At 35.7% G+C, this 19,784-nt stretch overlaps 3 protein-coding genes across 4 annotated transcripts in view; 1 reads left to right on the top strand and 2 right to left on the bottom strand.

The window, feature by feature from the left end:
- Positions 1-16,105, top strand: part of LOC132202335 (CCA tRNA nucleotidyltransferase 1, mitochondrial) — a 45,966-nt gene extending 29,861 nt beyond the window's left edge. Inside the window, exons 4-12 of one of the 2 annotated variants that reach the window (XM_059629182.1) lie at positions 13,553-13,766; positions 13,825-14,009; positions 14,062-14,227; positions 14,286-14,530; positions 14,584-14,777; positions 14,835-14,947; positions 14,999-15,102; positions 15,683-15,882; positions 15,934-16,105. In XM_059629182.1, the coding sequence (XP_059485165.1) occupies positions 13,713-13,766; positions 13,825-14,009; positions 14,062-14,227; positions 14,286-14,530; positions 14,584-14,777; positions 14,835-14,947; positions 14,999-15,102; positions 15,683-15,882; positions 15,934-16,088 (1,416 nt within the window). In that variant the 5' untranslated portion in view covers positions 13,553-13,712 and the 3' untranslated portion in view covers positions 16,089-16,105. Of the gene's footprint in view, positions 1-13,552; positions 13,767-13,824; positions 14,010-14,061; positions 14,228-14,285; positions 14,531-14,583; positions 14,778-14,834; positions 14,948-14,998; positions 15,103-15,682; positions 15,883-15,933 lie in introns of those variants that run through there. The other variant, XM_059629181.1, reaches the window with a different exon arrangement.
- On the bottom strand, positions 522-12,409 carry LOC132202334 (putative inorganic phosphate cotransporter). The gene is made up of 9 exons (XM_059629180.1): positions 12,143-12,409; positions 6,774-6,991; positions 4,870-5,169; positions 4,677-4,764; positions 3,943-4,163; positions 3,632-3,784; positions 3,436-3,568; positions 3,131-3,372; positions 522-1,528 (listed from the first exon to the last, which is right to left on the bottom strand). Exons 1-9 carry the CDS (start codon positions 12,168-12,170, stop codon positions 1,340-1,342), a joined length of 1,572 nt encoding a protein of 523 aa, XP_059485163.1. The 5' UTR covers positions 12,171-12,409; the 3' UTR covers positions 522-1,339.
- LOC132202333 (exocyst complex component 5) lies at positions 16,078-19,746 on the bottom strand. Its single transcript, XM_059629179.1, has 14 exons — positions 19,524-19,746; positions 19,328-19,455; positions 18,878-18,995; positions 18,552-18,811; positions 18,101-18,422; positions 17,969-18,045; positions 17,804-17,914; positions 17,624-17,719; positions 17,301-17,460; positions 17,017-17,249; positions 16,774-16,963; positions 16,559-16,715; positions 16,346-16,506; positions 16,078-16,291 (listed from the first exon to the last, which is right to left on the bottom strand). The coding sequence occupies exons 1-14, from the start codon at positions 19,554-19,556 to the stop codon at positions 16,193-16,195; spliced, it is 2,145 nt and encodes a 714-aa protein (XP_059485162.1). The 5' UTR covers positions 19,557-19,746; the 3' UTR covers positions 16,078-16,192.
- Positions 19,747-19,784: the final 38 nt, after the last annotated feature.

The following is a 19,784-nucleotide window of genomic DNA, read 5'->3' as shown; positions in this document are numbered from 1 at the left end:
ACGCAACGATAATAAGTGCACAAAAGCGCGGGTGCTGTCTGCGGGAATTGGAATTTAGAATGCTCCCAACCGCTGGCAAAAGGCGAAACTTGAGAATCGCGGTCTCGTAAATTTGTTCGCATAGCCACTGCCGCGCTTGAAAGGATAGCCAACGAGCCACGTATGGAAAACATGCGCAGGTTTCAAAAGTAAATTTATTACTTGTTTACGCTTGGCACTGGGCTATGCTTTTTATTTTAAGCCACCTCCGGAGATCGGAAATCAAGTTTCTTTCTTGTGGTGATATATTTGCTTTATTTATTACTTAATTACGAAATGATTTTGTTGAACAATATTAAACATATTTCAGCGAATTAAAAATTAGAATTTTGTTTGTTGTTTGAACTTCAAATCATTGTAGCGACGTATAAATAATAGGAGACGAGACTCGGCCACTTTTGAATTGGCCCACAGCGTTGTTAACTGATGAATGAAAATTGCTGCGTCATTTTGAATAGACCTCCAAAGTAAATGAAACCATTAGTAAAATCAAACTGCTTTAGTTTCAAAACTTGCTTTATTTGCTTAAAAAAAAATCATCAAAAACTTTCTTTTAACAATAAGACAGGTATACAATATTTTGGTGCGCAAAAGACTGATTCGAATCTGTAGGGTGTTGGTAAAAAATATTACGTAATAACATTGAAAAATGCTCGATGTGTTTGGCACGGCGGCGAGTAACATATCATGCAGGCGTCCAAGCAGAAATACAGATTAATAAACATACATCAAAGTGTCGCCATTCGAGTAATGAGTTTTTCCTTCATAGAAAGCCCAGATACAAAAGCATAAATTACTTTAATTATCTACATGTTTATCGGCGAGAGTAAACACTGACAAGTTCCGTTCAGGAATGTATTATATATGCGTGTATGAAAACTCTTCAAAAATCATAAACGAAATGCAAATGAGAGCAAATCGTTAATTCTTCGTAATTTATTTAAATCTCAAACTGCTTCTCACTTTCATAGTTGTTTAAAAAAAAGTGCATGTAATTTGTAAACCCGCTTTAATCTCTATATAGTTGTTAAGAAGAAGATGTCGTTAGAAAGTCAAATGATTTTCAACCAATTGAATTGCTTGATTCACAATCAAAACAAAAGTGACACTCGGTGCATTTTAACTAACGATAAGCAATGACTTTATTCCTTTTCAAGCTCAAGTTCGATCGAAGAAAGCTCCGCTTTTGTTTTCAAAACAACATGTAATATAAAAAATCTTTACTCAAAACACAATGTATAAAAGCTGAATTATAATTTTTAAGACTTTGGTTGGTTTATAATTTAAACAGAGAAATGTGTCAAACGGCGGCAGGGGCATCGGTTTTGTTCGGAGACGCGTCGACGTCCTGATCCTTATCCTCGCCTTTGTCCTCGGAAGTGTCCCACTTCTGGCGTTTGCCGCTGGACGTCAGTACGTAGAAAAGTCCGCACACCAAGTAAACGCTGCACGTCGTGAAGAAAACGGTCCGCCACGCAGCTTGAGTTGGCTGGAAATAAAGATTAAATGTTAAGAATAATATTTATTTCATTTTTACTATTTTTAAACGATTTGACCGCTTTTCAGTCCAGCATTGCGAAATAATGAAAGGGTTTCAGTAAAGACTATTTTCAGTTTTAGTGACCTGATTCGCGCAATTATTGCGTCTGCGGAGAGAAAGAAACTTTTTGACGAAAATAAAACGCCGTCAAAATGAAAGCACCTTTGTAAAGGTCTTTTTCCGCAGCAAGCGCGGAGAACTGGTTTTTTCACGCATGCTTATGGGCTCGACGTCGGGCATATATGCTCAGATTTTGGGTGAGCATTAATTTTTTAAGAAAAATTTTGAAGAAGAAACTGTTTGCATTACTTTCTTTATTATATTCCATTAAAATTGCCTGCTAAGCACGTTTGTTGTTTAAAAAAGACCAAAGATCAATGAAATACAAATATAAATTTTAAAATAATATAAACAGGGCTTAAATATCAAGAGAACGATTTTCTTACAACTTAAAATTTCTTAATTGGTTGCACAATTTCAATTTTAACTGATAAATAATTGTGCCATTTTACCTTAGGGGCACGCACCGCAAACACATACACCGCACATTGATTGCTTGTAGCCCCGAAGGAAGAAAAATGTGTGAGATCAATGAAAAGGCGTGTGTGCTCGCCTCTCACCTGTCTAAATGTTTGCCCGTCAGTAAGCCAACGCAACTGAATGTCAATCTCAATCTTGCTGAATGCGTTTCTTTTCTGCACTTAAGATTAAAATAAATAATGCGTTCTCCTTGGGTGTCATAACGGGTTCATAATGATATTAATTCCAGCGCGATTGAAGCGGTAATCTAATTTTAATCAATCAAGTCGGACGTAGAGCGTGTCGCCGCCGTTGGATCCGTTCCGGCGGGGACACTTTCTCATTTGCATTGATTTAGCAGCGTATGTGTGAGAAATATTTTGCAAATCTTGGCTACTTAAAGAGCAGTGATGAAAACTCCGCGTAATTATGACTATTCTTATTGAAATCCAATCTCGCGCTCTGCTAAACTCAACTACTGCTATTACATAATCATGAACTGTATAAACAGTAAAAGATTTCTGAAATAATAAAATTTCCATAGTGTGGGTTGAACGCGGTGTGGCTGTGTCATTTTTATGTTGGGCGTTTCAGCCGACCTTTGCAATACCCTTTCTTTCCTTTTTTATAATTTTATTTGTACACAGTTTAATATTATGTGATTGAATAAATAGAATATACCGAATTAAATAATCATAAATATAAATTAAAATACAATTTTTTTTATTTAACATAAAATTTCATGGTTTTTTCACTAGTTGTGGTGCCGTTTTGTCTGGCAATTCTTTTTTTTCTCACATATAAATTGTTTTTAAAATTTGAATGCAAATGCAAAATATTGACAAGTAAACAATAATAATAGTAAGTTGAAAATTTAATATCTGTACGAGATCAAAATATTTTAGTATTTAATCCCAAAGATTTTAGGAAAATAATATATATCAAAAATTTAAATTAATTATGTGTTCCAATCCGTAGATATTGCACATATTTGTAATTGAATTAAAAATATTCAAAGCTCAATAAACTCACCCTGTTGTGTGTCACATATCCAGCAACAAGAGGCGCTAACAATCCAGCCATGTTGGCCGAGCAATTGGTAATGCTCATCAGCACGCCAGCCAGGGAGGGCGAAAGGTCCAGGTGGTTCACCTTAAAGCCCGAGTAGATTCCTCCGTTGAGTCCAACGCCCAAGGTCAAAAGGGCGACAGTCACCGCCGGGTTGCAGCCGGCGTAGGCGGCGCCCAGCATTGCCACGGCTGGTCCGAACTGACCTAGAATAGAAAGTCCGGAGTTTTCAGATTTTTTTTTGTGTAACAAAACGTTTTGTGCCTTACCAATGCAATTGAAGACCTTTCTAGTGCTGGTGAGCGTAAGGCGGCCTGAAATTATAAGCCAATCGGCCACGCAACTCGCCACTATTGAAAAGATCCACATGGCAACATAAGGAAGTGAAGACAAAATGCCATTCTGAAAGCACAAAAAAAAAGCAGAAGAAAGTTGGCTCTGCATTCGTTGCAATTAGTCTCTCACCTGGGTAATGTCAACATGCAAAACCTGTCGCATGAATGATGGCAGTTCGGTCATCAGCATTTCGTACCCGTAATTGTGGCCCATGTGCGCCAGGAGGATCGCCCAGAAGGGTAGCGAGGTCGCAATTGACTTCCAAGGAATCAAAGATGGGTCCTGAAAAATATAGTTAATACTTTAATATTATTTATTATACCTTCCCTTAAAAACATTTCACCAAGAAAAGAAAAAATTGTTAGACGGGGCAAAATAATAAATTTTCTATTTAAGAATAAGCAAGGGGATAGTAAACAAATTTGAGTGTTGAATTTTACTTTTTCTTTGGACACGTCGCCCAGAGTCCTCTTGATCAGGTTCCTCTCATAAGTGGACAATCTGTCGTCGTGCTCAGGGTCTTCCCTGACAAACCACAAGAAGAACAAGCACCACACGGTGCTGACAGCGCCAAAGACGTAAAAAACAGACGGCCATCCGAATTGTGAGGCGCACAATATTCCGCTCAATGGCAAAGATATCACAGTTCCAAATTGGGCTCCTAAAAATAAAAATAAAATTTATTTCTCTGATAAAAACAAAAGAAACTTAATTAAAAGTGGGTGAACCTTATTTAAACCTTTGAATAAAAATTGCAATATATAATATTTTCTTTTTAGCGTGCTCAATTCCTTATTATTAAAAGCAAATTATCTGATACTTCGATATCAATTTTTTCAAGTCATTTTACATTTAATTGCTCAATTTGCTACCGTACTTATCTTACAATGTTAAGTGTTGGTCTATATTTTTTAAACGTGTATCACATTTCAAGCAGGAAATCGAAAGTGGTTAAGTGAGTTCCAATTTTAATATTATTAATCAACTCCGTCGTGTTCTCCCCTCATTAAATTACCACCCTGATGTTTTAACAAAGCTCGTAAACAATTCCAACCAAATCCGGTTTCTACACCGCGCAAGATTTTAGCACACGAGTCACATCAATATATTATGAAATTTAGTTGATATTCGCAAATTTTGACCCAAAGGCGGCAGGAGGAAGTTGTCTAATAACCTGCGTAAACGGCGGCACCCATCCGACTCCTTTCACCAGGAGGAATCCACTTGGCCAGCAAAGCGTGCGTGCACGGCACAATCGGACCCTGTGGTTGACCAGAAAAAAAATTATTTAATCTCGCACGCCTGGCTGAATTAATTAAAAATTGCACCGTGGGAAAGATTAAGTTCTTAAATAAAGTCAAACGTACTTCTCCGAGTCCTTGGACGAATCTGGCGATGATGAGCCAGTTGCGGCCGCCGAGTTTGGCGGCCAACGGCACCAAAAGGCCGACCACCGAGTTGAGAAGCATCCCGTAGCCGAGGAAGCGAAGTGATCCCCAGCGTTTGGCCATCAGTCCGAACGGGATCTGCGTGAGAACGTAGCCGTAAAAGAAGGCGCTCAGGACAAAGCCCTGCTCCTTGCTGTCCCATGGGAAGCGTCCTTCAAGGTGCGGCGTTTGCAGAGGTGCTGGGGAAGACGAATCCTCGGTCACCGCCGCGATCAGACTCTAAAAAAAGGTTTTAAATACAATTTTATAGCATAAATATTCTGCTTAGAAAGGGATTGAATTTTAATAAACAAGAAAAACTTGAACAATAAAATTATTTTGCCGCTCAAGTTGGTCTCTTTTCTGTTTTAGAAACTAATAAAGATATTTACAAGATTTCCTCAAATTGGGTGATTTTAGGAAAAGAATTCCTACGCTGTTTTGCAAATCTATGATAATAAATCAGTAATTTAATTTGAAAAAACATTAAAACTAATGCAGAGCTGATGCAGAGAATAATTAATATGTTACATATCACTTTTTTTAAATAAAGTATTTATTATGTTTTTATTGAAAATAAACAAATATTAATTTAATTTTATATAATTCAATAATACAATAAAAACATAATAAAAAACAAGAGTTGAAGATTTCTAGCAAAATTCTTGCCAGTAGTGGTGCCTTTTAGTCCAAAAAATCCTCTTTAATGAAACAAATTATTTTGAACAATTTAATGTGGACAAATAAACACAATAATAATTAACATAAGCAGTATTTTTGTGGCAGCTATTTTAAAGTGTTCGTAATTGTTCTTTTTTCCAATATAGTGTGGCAGCCGCGTCTCTTTTGATGTCGGGCGTTTTAACAGACCTCTTTCTGCTCATTTTTCCAATTTCAATTTTGTTTGTATGACTTGAGTAGAACAAATAATAAAATACAGACTATAACAGATAACATGAATCAAATACTGCGCGCTTATCTATGCCTACTTCAGACACAACAAGGGTCCATAATCTATTAAAACAAAATCTTGTTCATGCCGGATGATGTTAATAGAAACAGGATAAGCTCGTTTTTTGTGTTTGAAATCAAATGAGCTTTACTTGATAAGACGGGCAAAAATTACGACCTCAAAGCTGCATCTATGAATTTGTTCGTGACAGCAAAAAAAGGATCTCAAGTATCAAGATATAATTATTATGTGATTTCAAAACTTTTGGAGCGTTTGATGGTGCTGCAGGTTCTTTCACTCACGTCTCTCATGAAAAGCACGCTCCTTACAAAGTGTGTGCGTTCTATAAAAATGAAAAGTTTAAAGTGAGGAAACAGTTCCGTCGATTTCGTGCGCGGTGTTGATTCGCACTCTAAAAATAAAAAGCGTATCAATGAATAAGTTCTTTGCTTGCCTTGCCGGCGTGTCATGGTCAAAAGGGCCACCTGTCTGCATACGTGATTATCATTGTGTTGTTGCCTTTCCCTCAAAAACTTTAAAGGCTACTTTTTTGTGAAATGATCGCCCAAAATAAATCGGTCTGGATTGCCGAGCTGCAAATTTGACCTGATTTGGCAAAGTACAAGGTTGCCTGGTTTATTTTTAACTCGCTCATGATCTGCCACATTGACCTCTACGTTATTTATATTCACTGTCAAACAAACAAAAAATCTTTTTTAAAGTAATATTATTAAATAAATTCTCCGCAATTATTTTTGCGCAGTCACTCCTTATATAATACCTAGCTATTATTTGCTTTGTATAATTATTATAATTATCCGTGCAAATTGTTCAAAATGGTCTTAATTAGTCAGGCAACTTCTGAGAATACACAAGGCTTACGTTGTTATACCTTTCGGGCAGAATTGTTTGCGTGCCAAATTTGCTCGCACTCGGACAGCTCGCCCGCCGGCAAATCGCCGTGGCTCGGCAACTTTGGGTGTTCCACCATGGCCACAATCGCCACAGACATATTGGTGCGCATTACATAAGCGTTGGCCATCCCCAGGAACAGCATCAACACCACGAAGTGCCGACATCCTAGCCTCGAACGCTCCTCAGTCTCTTTGTCTGCAAACAAAAATATCTCAATTGAAATAATCGCAATTATACACATTTTAACTTCACTTATACATTTCGCTCAATATAATTGAAAAGTGTGCGAGGGTATATTTTACGATATCAATTTTGTGTAGCGTCATGTTTGTGTCTTAAAAAAGTTTATTTCCTTTTCATATGGAATTAATAAAATTTTATTTGAAATTTGCTAAAATCTTACATAATATTTAAAATTTGCAAGTTTGAATACAATTTTTATTGATAAAAATAAAATGTGTAGCAAATATTCATCAAAATATTTTCACCTTTTTGCACCATTTTTTCGGTATTACATAATATAAGTTTCATTCAAATTCTATCCATGTGATCAGGAGGTGATCTGGTCACTCGGCAAACTTGTGGAGTGTGAATGAACAAATATTTGATTTTTTCTTTTGCCTGTCGGCTGCGCGTCTTGCTGACGCAATTCTTTAAACACATCCAGGCTCATTAAACAATTTGAAGTCCCTGAAGTGAATCCGCTCATTACGTTTCAATTGCATAATGCGAATGATGCGACCAAGTGAGTAGTCGCGCATTCAATAGCTCCATTCAATCGTCTTTTATGTGGTGCTACCCGCTGAGTCAAAATCCCAGAGGCAGCAATTGAGATTAACATCGGTCGAAGCAATGAAAAGAAATGACGTGATTAAAAAATCAGCATCATTTTTTACACTGCCTAATAATTAATAAGCATAACCGTATCGCGATTCATTAATTATATTAACGATGTTTAAAAAAAAGTTTTGTATTAAACATTTTAAATCATTGTCTCATTCCAGCAAATGTATATTTGCGGTTGGTATACATTCTGAAAATCGAGAACAGATTTAAATTACGTGAATAAGTAAATTAAAAAAAAAAGTTGGGAAATATAAAACAACGTAACGTAAAAATTAGGATAAATAAAAAACAATAACAAAAGGACAGTGACTGGATTAAAAAAAGACACACACATTTAAACAATAGCTCTGATTTAAACTTGTAAAAATATCGACTAGAACCAATAGACGAGGAAGACGTTTAAATAACCAATTTTTTAGATGGTTTTTTTGCCAATATATACCTTTCAAATAAGGACTAGTAAAGTGCAGCTCTGTTTTAAACTTGTAAAAATAAAGACTAGAACCAATAGACGAGGACGACGTTTAAATAACCAATTTTTAGATGGTTTTTTTGCCAATATATACCTTTCAAATAAGGACTAGTAAAGTGCAGCTCTGTTTTAAACTTGTAAAAATATCGACTAGAACCAATAGACGAGGTAGACGTTTAAATAACCAATATTTTAGATGGTTTTTTTGCCAATATATACCTTTCAAATAAGGACTAGTAAAGTGCAGCTCTGTTTTAAACTTGTAAAAATATCGACTAGGACCAATAGACGAGGACGACGTTTAAATAACCAATTTTTAGATAGATTTTTTGCCAATATATACCTTTCAAATAAGGACTAGTAAAGTGCAGCTCTGTTTTAAACTTGTAAAAATAAAGACTAGAACCAATAGACGAGGACGACGTTTAAATAACCAATTTTTAGATGGATTTTTTGCCAATATATACCTTTCAAATAAGGACTAGTAAAGTGCAGCTCTGTTTTAAACTTGTAAAAATAAAGACTAGAACCAATAGACGAGGACGACGTTTAAATAACCAATTTTTAGATAGATTTTTTGCCAATATATACCTTTCAAATAAGGACTAGTAAAGTGCAGCTCTGTTTTAAACTTGTAAAAATAAAGACTAGAACGAATAGACGAGGACGACGTTTAAATAACCAATTTTTAGATGGTTTTTTTGCCAATATATACCTTTCAAATAAGGACTAGTAAAGTGCAGCTCTGTTTTAAACTTGTAAAAATATCGACTAGAACCAATAGACGAGGTAGACGTTTAAATAACCAATTTTTTAGATAGATTTTTTGCCAATATATACCTTTCAAATAAGGACTAGTAAAGTGCAGCTCTGTTTTAAACTTGTAAAAATATCGACTAGAACCAATAGACGAGGTAGACGTTTAAATAACCAATTTTTTAGATGGTTTTTTTGCCAATATATACCTTTCAAATAAGGACTAGTAAAGTGCAGCTCTGTTTTAAACTTGTAAAAATATCGACTAGAACCAATAGACGAGGTAGACGTTTAAATAACCAATTTTTTAGATAGATTTTTTGCCAATATATACCTTTCAAATAAGGACTAGTAAAGTGCAGCTCTGTTTTAAACTTGTAAAAATATCGACTAGAACCAATAGACGAGGACGACGTTTAAATAACCAATTTTTTAGATGGATTTTTTGGCCAATATATACCTTTCAAATAAGGACTAGTAAAGTGCAGCTCTGTTTTAAACTTGTAAAAATAAAGACTAGAACCAATAGACGAGGACGACGTTTAAATAACCAATTTTTAGATGGATTTTTTGCCAATATATACCTTTCAAATAAGGACTAGTAAAGTGCAGCTCTGTTTTAAACTTGTAAAAATATCGACTAGAACCAATAGACGAGGTAGACGTTTAAATAACCAATTTTTTAGATAGATTTTTTGCCAATATATACCTTTCAAATAAGGACTAGTAAAGTGCAGCTCTGTTTTAAACTTGTAAAAATAAAGACTAGAACGAATAGACGAGGACGACGTTTAAATAACCAATTTTTAGATGGATTTTTTGCCAATATATACCTTTCAAATAAGGACTAGTAAAGTGCAGCTCTGTTTTAAACTTGTAAAAATATCGACTAGAACCAATAGACGAGGTAGACGTTTAAATAACCAATTTTTTAGATGGTTTTTTTGCCAATATAAACCTTTCAAATAAGGACTAGTAAAGTGCAGCTCTGTTTTAAACTTGTAAAAATAAAGACTAGAACCAATAGACGAGGACGACGTTTAAATAACCAATTTTTAGATGGATTTTTTGGCCAATATATGATTTTCAAATAAGGACTAGTAAAGTGCAGCTCTGTTTTCAAACTTGTGAAAATAATGACTGAAACCATAAGACGAGGAAGGCGTTTAAATAACTAATTTTTTAGATGTTTTTTTTTATTTTTAATTGTAAGCTAAAAGTCAAGCTAGATTTCATTGAATGTTTGTTTGGAACAAGATTTTCCTCATGTTTATTTATTTCAGCTGGGTAATTTATTATCCTTATTTCTTTTGCAGAACGAAAACTAAATAAACATTCAAATTCTTTTTTGCTTCTACGACGTAGTACTACAAAATTGTACCACACACCGTGACCTTTTGTTTGCCATGGAGTTGAAGAAACAAAGAGATATATATTTTATTATTATTATTTAATAATTTTATCTTCAATTTGAGTTACATGGTTGTATAATATTGTTGCCCTCTACTTATAATATTTGTTTGAAAAAAAAATTAATTATTCTTGTTAAAGTAGTTGCATGTGCGGGAAAAAAACATTTTTTTAATGAGATGCTGATCGTGACGTCTGTCTTGCATTTTGGAATATGCAGCACGTTCCTTTCCTGCCGCGTTTTTCAATGTCTATTTAAAATTACACAAGATGTTATTTGTTGTTTATTCATTAGCACCCAAATACTTTCCCTGATGCATATGCATGAGCATAGAAAAAAATTGCTTGCTATATAAAGCACTGATATCGTCTGCAGCGTTAATTGGCACTGATGCGCAAATTAATGGTCGCTCTGTGGCCCATTTGGCGAAGAAAGCTGCACACATAAACAAAATAGTAAACAAACAGAGACGGGCAAACATGCGCACTTGACAGACTCGGTAATGAAAAGCAATTAACAGTTGCTGCGAGACAAGGTCAGCGCCTAAGGATTGCATTCTTTATAATCCCGTCATCGTCATAATCCCCGTTTTCGCTAAGCCGACGACCGCCATTCAGAGAAAATGAAGAGACACACTCTCCGTTAACGTCATGCAACAATAAATCCTGTTTGCCCCAATGGCTTTAATTGCAATACGATGTCCAACTGAGCGAGGGAATCAGAATTATAGTGCAAGGTCTCCGCGTGTAAATATCGTTTTTTTTTTCATATATATATTATTTTTAATACTAGCTATAATACTCAAGTATGAACAAAAGCAGCATTAATTAAAGGAGAACTTTTAATTATTATTGTTATCAAATTTAACTTGAATAAAAAGGCATTTCATTATAGTTTTTAACAGTTTGCTTCACTGATGCTATACAAGTGATTGTTTCTACTTGTTGACAGATAAATAAAATGAAACTATTTAATGAAAATCTAGTCATGTGAAAGACAGAATTATGATTAGGCAACATTAATAATTTAAATCAATAAATTACTTTTGAACTGAAATGTAATAAACTTTCGTCTAGAAATAAATTTAAAACTGGCATCAAAATCATAAGTTCGCCTTGAAAATCATATTTTTTTTTTTAAATAATATGTTACTTGACAAAATTTTAATAAATTTTAGCTATATTTTCTAAGAATCAATCTATCGTATTTAAATTTTTTTTTTATCTTATTAATTTATCAAGTTTTGAAAGTATCCCAAACGTTTGTCCCTAAAGTGTATGACTAACAACGAATGCAATTATTATAAATATAAAAATAAAATTTTCATTTGAATAATAAATGTACCTATATAGATATAGATATTTAAAATTTAAAAAATATGCTTCCAATCTTGCAATTTAATAATATGTGTCTCTAAAAATTAATTGTGTGATATTTTCTGATATCCATATGGCTATTCCTATTCCCCAAAGAATGCTGGCCAAATGTATTATTAGGAGTTTGGAGCATGTAAATAGAAAATAAAAATTGTCACATACGACATTAGATCCGTCAAGAAATGTAAGTTTAAAGTAAATTTTAACCACAATTTAGTGGTGACGTTGGGTAGTCGCTTCTAAAAATGTGATTTTTTTTATTTATAAAATAGCAAATAACGGAAAATAACTTACTTGAAATAGTATTGATTTTTTTGTGCAATAGGAAAAACAAGGTAAACAGAACGCTTATAACTGTTTACAATCAGTAAAATTTTAGACGCTGCAATAAAAATATTTACCAAAAAATCTTTTAACCAAACAATACATCCTCTTGGAGGAAAGGTAAACAGATTTTGAGCTTATCGTCTGGTCAGAAAACTCACTTTGTTCCACTGCGAGTGTTTTGTCCATGGCTGCAGCGGTGGTGATTCCTTTTCTTGTTAGCCTTTTTAACACGCAGAGCAGCTCATGAATGCAAAGAATTGGATCTAAGGCCGAAGAGCGACGGGCAGTGTCATCGGGAGGAGCGGCTGGACGCTTCTGCCTCGGCCCACCGGAGACTGCTCGTCCATGCTCAGCTGGTCAGATGGGTGCAGCGGCGGTGGCTTTGCTATAGTATTATGGCTGTCGAAGCTGCGATGCACCCAGCTGAGGCCGTTGCGCCGCTGCGACCGACGCACTCGGAACAGATGCAGTTGTGACGTAGGCACGGCAACGTCGGCGCTCTAGATTTTTTGGGCAGGTGCTAGAGAAATATATTATTCCATTATAAAGCGTGATAATGCTCGTCGGCGGTTATATAGGCGCGACAAACCCACACCAAAGTGAACCAAGGGCCCCTTTGTTTGCCACTGACACAAATTTGGGATTGACAGCTTAAGGAGAGATCGACATTCAAAGATTTGGTTTTAGAAACTTCTAGACAGTGTTCATTGACAAAGGAAAATTTAATTTACAATTTGTTTCAAATAAAGCATAAAAAAAAAGAAATTTGCTAGCATAAAAATTAAATTTTAAATCAATTATAAAATAAGAATTATTAACACAGTCAAAATTAAATTATCAATCTAGTGAGAGCTGCAGAGCCTTCTTTGATGTGTCAAAATGCACAAGAGAGAGGCCGATGAACCAACATAAAGCACAAATAACCCGAAAGTGTCTATTTCCGTCCTCTTCAACTCGGTCCACCCTACCCTTTGAGCATCAACGCTCTGGTCTATTGTGCCAAAATTTTCAACTTAACTTTTTCTATCTGTAAAATTTTATGAAAATGCAAGTGCGTGTTAAGCACAAGGCTGGGCGCCCCTGTTATATTTTGTTGCAATTAGGGAAATTATTCCCAAGCAATTTTTTTCAGCAGGCGGAAAGGAAATGAGTCAAATCGGTGTGATTATGACGGTGCAAGATTCATGGTTCCGCTGTAATCTTTGTGGCTGTAAATAAATTTAAAAAAAAAATTCACGTCACTGGTGATTGTAAGTATTTTATCTTAATAGAAATTAAAAATAAATAAACATGAAAAAGGAAATAAAATTTTGAAATACATACAGATATCAATCTTCTATAATGCAGACATATTGCGATAAGTCATAATAGAAACAAAACGAACATTTCTTGAATAAAAATTTTCAAAAACATAACATAAAAATGCCTAATTTAAAAAAAAAAATTGTTAGAACATTTGAACTTTCAAACTGGTTGCAATGGTATAATTATTTTTCTTAGTGTGAGATTAAAATTGTAATTTTTTTATCCTCGAAATTGCAAAATTCCCAAGTTTTTGTTTGTTATAGGTTAATTAATATTAGCTGCGCAAAAAAGTTTTGCACGCCGTCTTCCCGCTATTTCGCTTTCCTGGACTTGCGTCGACCAATCAGAGGCCGCCCCGAACCCATCAGATGGTCGCGTAAACATCAGCACGCTTTTTTGCTTGCTGGTTTGTGTCTTTTTGTAATGCTGAGCAGGCGGCTTTTCTCGTCGATTTTCGCCGCAGCAAAGAACAGTGAAGTGAGTTTTAATAATCAATTCATTCTTCAACCTCTCATAATACATTTTGCACATTTAGGCTGCATTTTGGTCGTTCAGCGCCGTTCACGCGAAGCCGAACATGGAGTACAAACGCATTGAGCCGATCACCATGCAAATCGACCAACGCCAACTTGAGCCGATTCGCACCCCTGAGCTCGAAACGCTCTTGGACGTGTTCAGGAAGTACGGGTTCGAGATAAGAGTGGCTGGAGGCGCTGTCAGGTATTTTCAAATTTTTTAATTAATTTCTCATAATAAAGTTTTTGCCGAGTAGAGATCTGTTGATGGGAATCACTCCGCACGACCTGGATTTTGCAACGACAGCCACCCCTGAGCAGATGAAGGAAATGTTTGAAAAGGAGAACATCAGGATGATCAATGTCAGAGGCGAGAGTCATGGAACCATCACACCAAGAATTAACGACAAAGAGAATTTTGAAGTGGGTCGTGCGTGAACAAAAATGAATTTCCGTGGCTGACAAGAAGTTTTATTTCTAGGTCACTACTTTGAGGATAGACGTGACCACTGATGGAAGGCACGCAGAAGTCCAATTCACCACAGATTGGCAGCTGGATGCCAACCGAAGAGACTTGACTATTAATTGTCTCTTCATGGGCATGGACGGCACTGTTTATGACTACTTCAATGGCATTCAGCACATCAAGGAGAGCAAAGTTACCTTTGTTGGTGACGCAGTCACCAGAATTCAGGAAGACTACCTTAGAATATTGAGATACTTTAGGTACACTGGATTTTATCAAATGAAAGGTAGCAACATTGATGTGACTTTTTTAGATTTTACGGAAGAATTGCAAAAGATGCAAATAGCCATGATAAAGATACTTTAGCTGCGATCCAGGAAAATGCATCTGGATTAGCACGAATTTCGGGAGAGAGGATCTGGACGGAATTGAAGAGAATTTTGGAGGGCAACTTTGCATGTGATCTCATGAAAGTCATGATTGAAGTCGGAGTACCAGAGTTTATTGGTAAAAGAATCCTTGTTAATGTTATCGAATAACGGAAATAATATTTTTCTATTGAAGGTTTACCTAAAAATCCAGACGTCAAGAGGCTAAATTTGGTTTGGAATAATTTGAAAGACCAAAAGTACAACGCAATTACTCTCCTCTCGGCATTGATCAGCAATCAGGAAGAGGTACTGTCATTAATTTCAAGGTATTTTAAAATGATCGAAGTTTGATAATAGGCATGGGAGCTGCACAAAAGGTTGAAATTTTCCGCCTACGAGAGAGATCTTCTCCTTTTCATCACACAGCACCATGAGAGGAAGTGGGACATGAAGCCTCTAAAGTTAGATTGTTTTATTTATTTTTGCCCATTTATGATAATTGCCTAATTTAATCTAACAATGCATTTTTATTAATAGATAGAGTATTTATTGAACACAACTAGGTGTACAACGGGTGTCTAAAGCTAATTTGTCTTCCTAAAATTAATTTTACAATTAAGCTTGTTTCGATAATTATTACAAAGTACAAAATTAGTTAATTTTGATTTTTGCAGCCTCTCTTAGGCTTAGTTTTCGTTCATTACATTCAAGAATATGATATTGTGAACATTTCTTACCGCAGTGCTTGCATTCACAATCTATTGTCGCTTGAGAATGAAAATTTTTATTCTTACAAAATAAATAGTGGTACCCGTGACAGGCAAATCTCGTAAACACTTGGCGATCACTGAACATTGCACATTGCCAATTTTTATTCTTCATAGTTTCTGTCTCGTAGAACTCATCACATATCTCAAGTTTGTTTAAATATTTAGACACACAAAATTTCTGGAATGCTTCAGTTTCAGTTAGAGAATATTTTACCTGTAAGTCCTTTAATTTTATTAACCCTTAATTTTACTGTGGCTTGATTGGCTTTAGTGACGATGGAACTGTTTCCCTCAGGCCATACCAAGCTATTGTTGCCATGAGCAAGGACAAGACTAAGGACACCAAAGAATGGACTGTTCAGCTTTTGCTGCACATAGGACAGTCGCACATGGCTAAAGAAATAGCAGATTGGGAAGTACCTAGGTTTCCAGTCAATGGACACATGATTAAGGATAAAGTGTCCGATATAAGTAATACAAATTATTTGTAGAGTATTATTTATTCAACAATTATTTTTGCAGATGGTAAGCAGCTGGGTTTAATTAGTCAAGAGCTGAGAAAAGTCTGGGTTGACAGTGATTTTAAAATGGATTCCGATGAACTGGTTAAGCTCATTCCTACAATAGCTGATGAAATTAAAGAAAAATTTCCTGGAAAGGTCAAGTCAAAGAAATAAAATTAAGTTTTGAAACAGATTATACATTAAGTTATTATTAAATTTCAACATAATTCAATATAAAGACATTCTATTTAGTTTATTTACAAATAAACTGAAAACAATTAAGAAGCCAGTCCCTTTAATGTATTTGCTAATCTCTGAGACTTGTAATCACTGCGCAGCTGAACAAAGTTCAGCAAAATTGACCGGTCCAGCCCAGCCTAAAAAGATAATATTTTAAACTGGGATTAAATTAAGAAGATTATGGAACTTACAAGTTGCTCTCCATTGCACACTTGCTGCAAATTTTCTGGCTTTACAAGGAGCAAATTGCAAAGTGCATGCAGAGAGTCAAACAGGGTATCCACCAGTGGCTGCTTATAGGCCTTGACACATTTCCTGTACTCGTTCACATCACAAATTGCGCACATTGCACCTGAAAGACAGATTTCCTAGATTTGCAAAGAAAACAATGTTTGTAAAGTTACCAGCAGAGTTGTACTGAAACTGCTGAAGATGCTCGAAAATCACTCTGTGGAAGCGAACACCAAGTTCCATGAGGAAATTGTCCACATTTTTCCCATCTAAGCTGTCTCTGAACCGTTTGGTCATTCCATTCATAAACTGAACCACATTCAAGGAGGGCTGTAAATATAATTAAAAATAAATTATATCCTCATTATTTTTCAATTGATTAACAAGCCTGTGAAGACAAGGTGTCAACATCAGTCTCTGGTTTGAAGTCTGTCTTCTTCTGCTCACTCTGCAAGTATATTTTTACCCAGCCGACAATGGCGTTGATTGTCCGGTCCAGGCCTATGTCCAGTTTGGTTTCAATTTGTTCCAACAACTGCTTTTTCTTTTGAAGGCACTCGGAATGCTTCGGAGTGGAGCTAAAGCGTCATATTAGGAATTCAAGGCACCAGAAAAAATAGGCTTAATTTACGCAATTAGGGGAACAACACTGTCTGTGAACTGTTTTTCCAGCAGGTGGATTATAGCATTGCATTGTCTGACCACATCAAAAAAGTAGATCTGTGGTTTGTTTTTGCTCTCAGGAATTGGAACAGCCTGCAGACCCAAGTCAACAGCATAATCGATGTGCTCCACCACAAGGTATTGCAGCAGAATCTCCAAAATTAGGGAAGCGCAGTTTGCAGTGTCTTTAGAATTTGAGAGCTAACCATAAAAATTGTTTAATTTGCTTCTCTACATGAAAAGTTGACATACCAGTTGGCATCTGTGAAAGGCAAATTTGCTTTCCTGCAAGATTGTGATGGCCATCTCCTCTGATAAAAATGTTTCGCCTCCGTAATTTTCAATTTGGGCAATGTTGATGTTGGCCCTGGTTCCAATTACTGCTTGCAAGTCTCTCCTCAGATCTTGGAAGCTGCAAAATTTAAACATAAAAACGTGGACTCCAGTTTTAAAATAATGTTACGGATTGAAATAATCAATACATGAGAAAACCGCTGGTTTTGAGTGATTTGTATGCCTTTTATCAACGTTTCAATTAGCTTTTAGATTTATTTAAAATTGGAGAGTCTACTTACCCTCCACTCTGGATTGCTTTCTTTTGGTGCTTTTTAGAATTGTAGTAGTTCAGCAAAAGGTTTGAGCATTTTTCTCTCAACAATCGAGTCTCGTCACTAAAAATTTGGACAACAACATTAAAATAAATTTAATATAATTATCATAATTATTTTATTTATGAAATGAAAGAAAGCACTTGCCTTACATAAGTATCGAGATACTTTTGGAATGTTTTTGTGGTGAGCATATTCAGATATGAGTTATCACTGCCCATGTCAAATCGAGACAGGTCCGCCGTCAGTTTCACAGTTCTTAAAAAGCAAGTTGTGTTTAAGCATGAAATTGGATTCTTTTAAATAGCTTACTTAGAATAAGCATCAGCCAAGTTTTTCAAGTAATTTTCTGAACCAGGTTTGCCGGACAAAGTGCTTACGACATATGTCTAAAAAAAGGTTAAATTCACACAGATCCAAACTGCATATTGATTTTGCTTGTACCTGTAGCTGCTCAAATATGTTAAGCACAAACTTGGCCATAACTTGTTCTGGATTACTGAAAACCTCTTTCATTACAGAAAAATTCTTCTCGCAGAGCGGAATGACCAAAACAAAAATATCTTTTCCAGTAAAGGCACCCATGAGGCTCTGCTCGATGAATGCGTCAATGCACTGCGAGTAGCTCTTGAAGTGGTACAGAATGGCAGCAATTTCTTTCATCCGAGCCTTGTTGTTAGACCTCTGAGCCTTCACAAAGTCCTCGATCAGCTGCTCTTCGATAACTTTGTAGTGCTTCCCAATCTTCTTCTTTGCCGAGTCAAACCTGAATTAAAAAATATTTTCACTCATTTATAAAACTAACGGAATGGATGTTAAAACGTTAACAATTGTTTAAAATTTAGAAGTTAAAAAGTTGTTTGTTTCCCTGAAGTATTTATGTTAAAAATGTTACTTGTCGGGTAGCTCTTGAGATATTAAATGTAGCTTTTGGATAATATCTGCGGCTTCGTTAATTTTTCTGGGATCAGTGAACACATCTGATATGGGTGGGCCGGGTCCGAGAAATTCAGCAAAGTGGTTCATTAGCTTCTGAGCCTCAACAGCCCTTGAGCGAGGCGTGTTGACGCTTTCGAGTTGGTCACCAAGGTGCAGCACTTTGGTTGCCACCGAGTTGATCCGCTCATCCAACTTTTGAAAAGAGGAGACTGCAGACTAAATAGGACATGATGAGAAAATCAAATGAACGATTTGTTTAATAGTCCGGGTTAATATTTTTACTCTGTTCTTTTCAAGCAGGGAGCTAACTGCCTGGTAGTGTCTCCCTTCATCATCTCTGCATTCGTTCTCAAGTTTTTCACACTTTTTCTGTTGACGCTCATGGAGAAGTTGCAAATCTCTGAAAGTTAAAAGGAGATTATACATAAATATTATTATATACTGCCACTAGTTCTACATTCTGGTTTTCAAAAATGTTGCTCTAAATTTTTATTCAATAAAATTAGCTCGATTTTCTGTCACCTCAACCAAAAAATGACCTCCAAAAGAGGAGCAAAACAGCCTCTAGTCATACATATGTAATTATTAATTTGATATGTATTTTATTAAATTTCTCAGAATTGAGGCTGTCTCGGAATGCAGTCTGCGCTTGACCGATATTTGAATTATGTTCTTCAATTTCATTTAATCAGTCATCAGTCTTTTATAATAAAAGGTTATGATATATCTCACTTGATGGCCTGAACAAATGTGTCGTTCAGCAGGATAGGATCAAACTGTTGTTGATCGCCTTCGTCTTTAGTCAAGGATACCGTTCTCCATGCGAGTCTCTCAACAAATTCATCTGCGTCAAACGGCTCCTGCAGTTATCGAAAATGGATTGTTTATTTAGAAATGCTAAATTTTAAAATGCAATCAGAATGTTTACCTGCTCGAGCTCTTTCATATACTGCATAAACATTATTACTAATCGTATTCGAAATTTATTACTTAAAACCAGTGAATAAGCTTTACTAGCTTGCTGAAAAGCATCCGCATTGATAAATCCAGGACATAAAAATCAAGGAAAGAGGACAAAAAAATCAGAAATCAGACAATTTTTGTTTTGACAGGAAGAAAGGTGGGCGTATCGATATCGTTTTCTCAAACCCACCCGCCTACTCAACCCCCCACAAACCCCCCACTTGCC

This window comes from Neocloeon triangulifer, unplaced genomic scaffold (assembly GCF_031216515.1).
Source record: "Neocloeon triangulifer isolate White Clay Creek 2 clone unplaced genomic scaffold, ASM3121651v1 ptg000015l, whole genome shotgun sequence".
NCBI classification, from domain to species: Eukaryota; Metazoa; Arthropoda; class Insecta; order Ephemeroptera; family Baetidae; genus Neocloeon; species Neocloeon triangulifer.
Note: the sequence above shows the minus strand (reverse complement) of the source record. Positions and strands in the feature narration are given on the sequence as shown.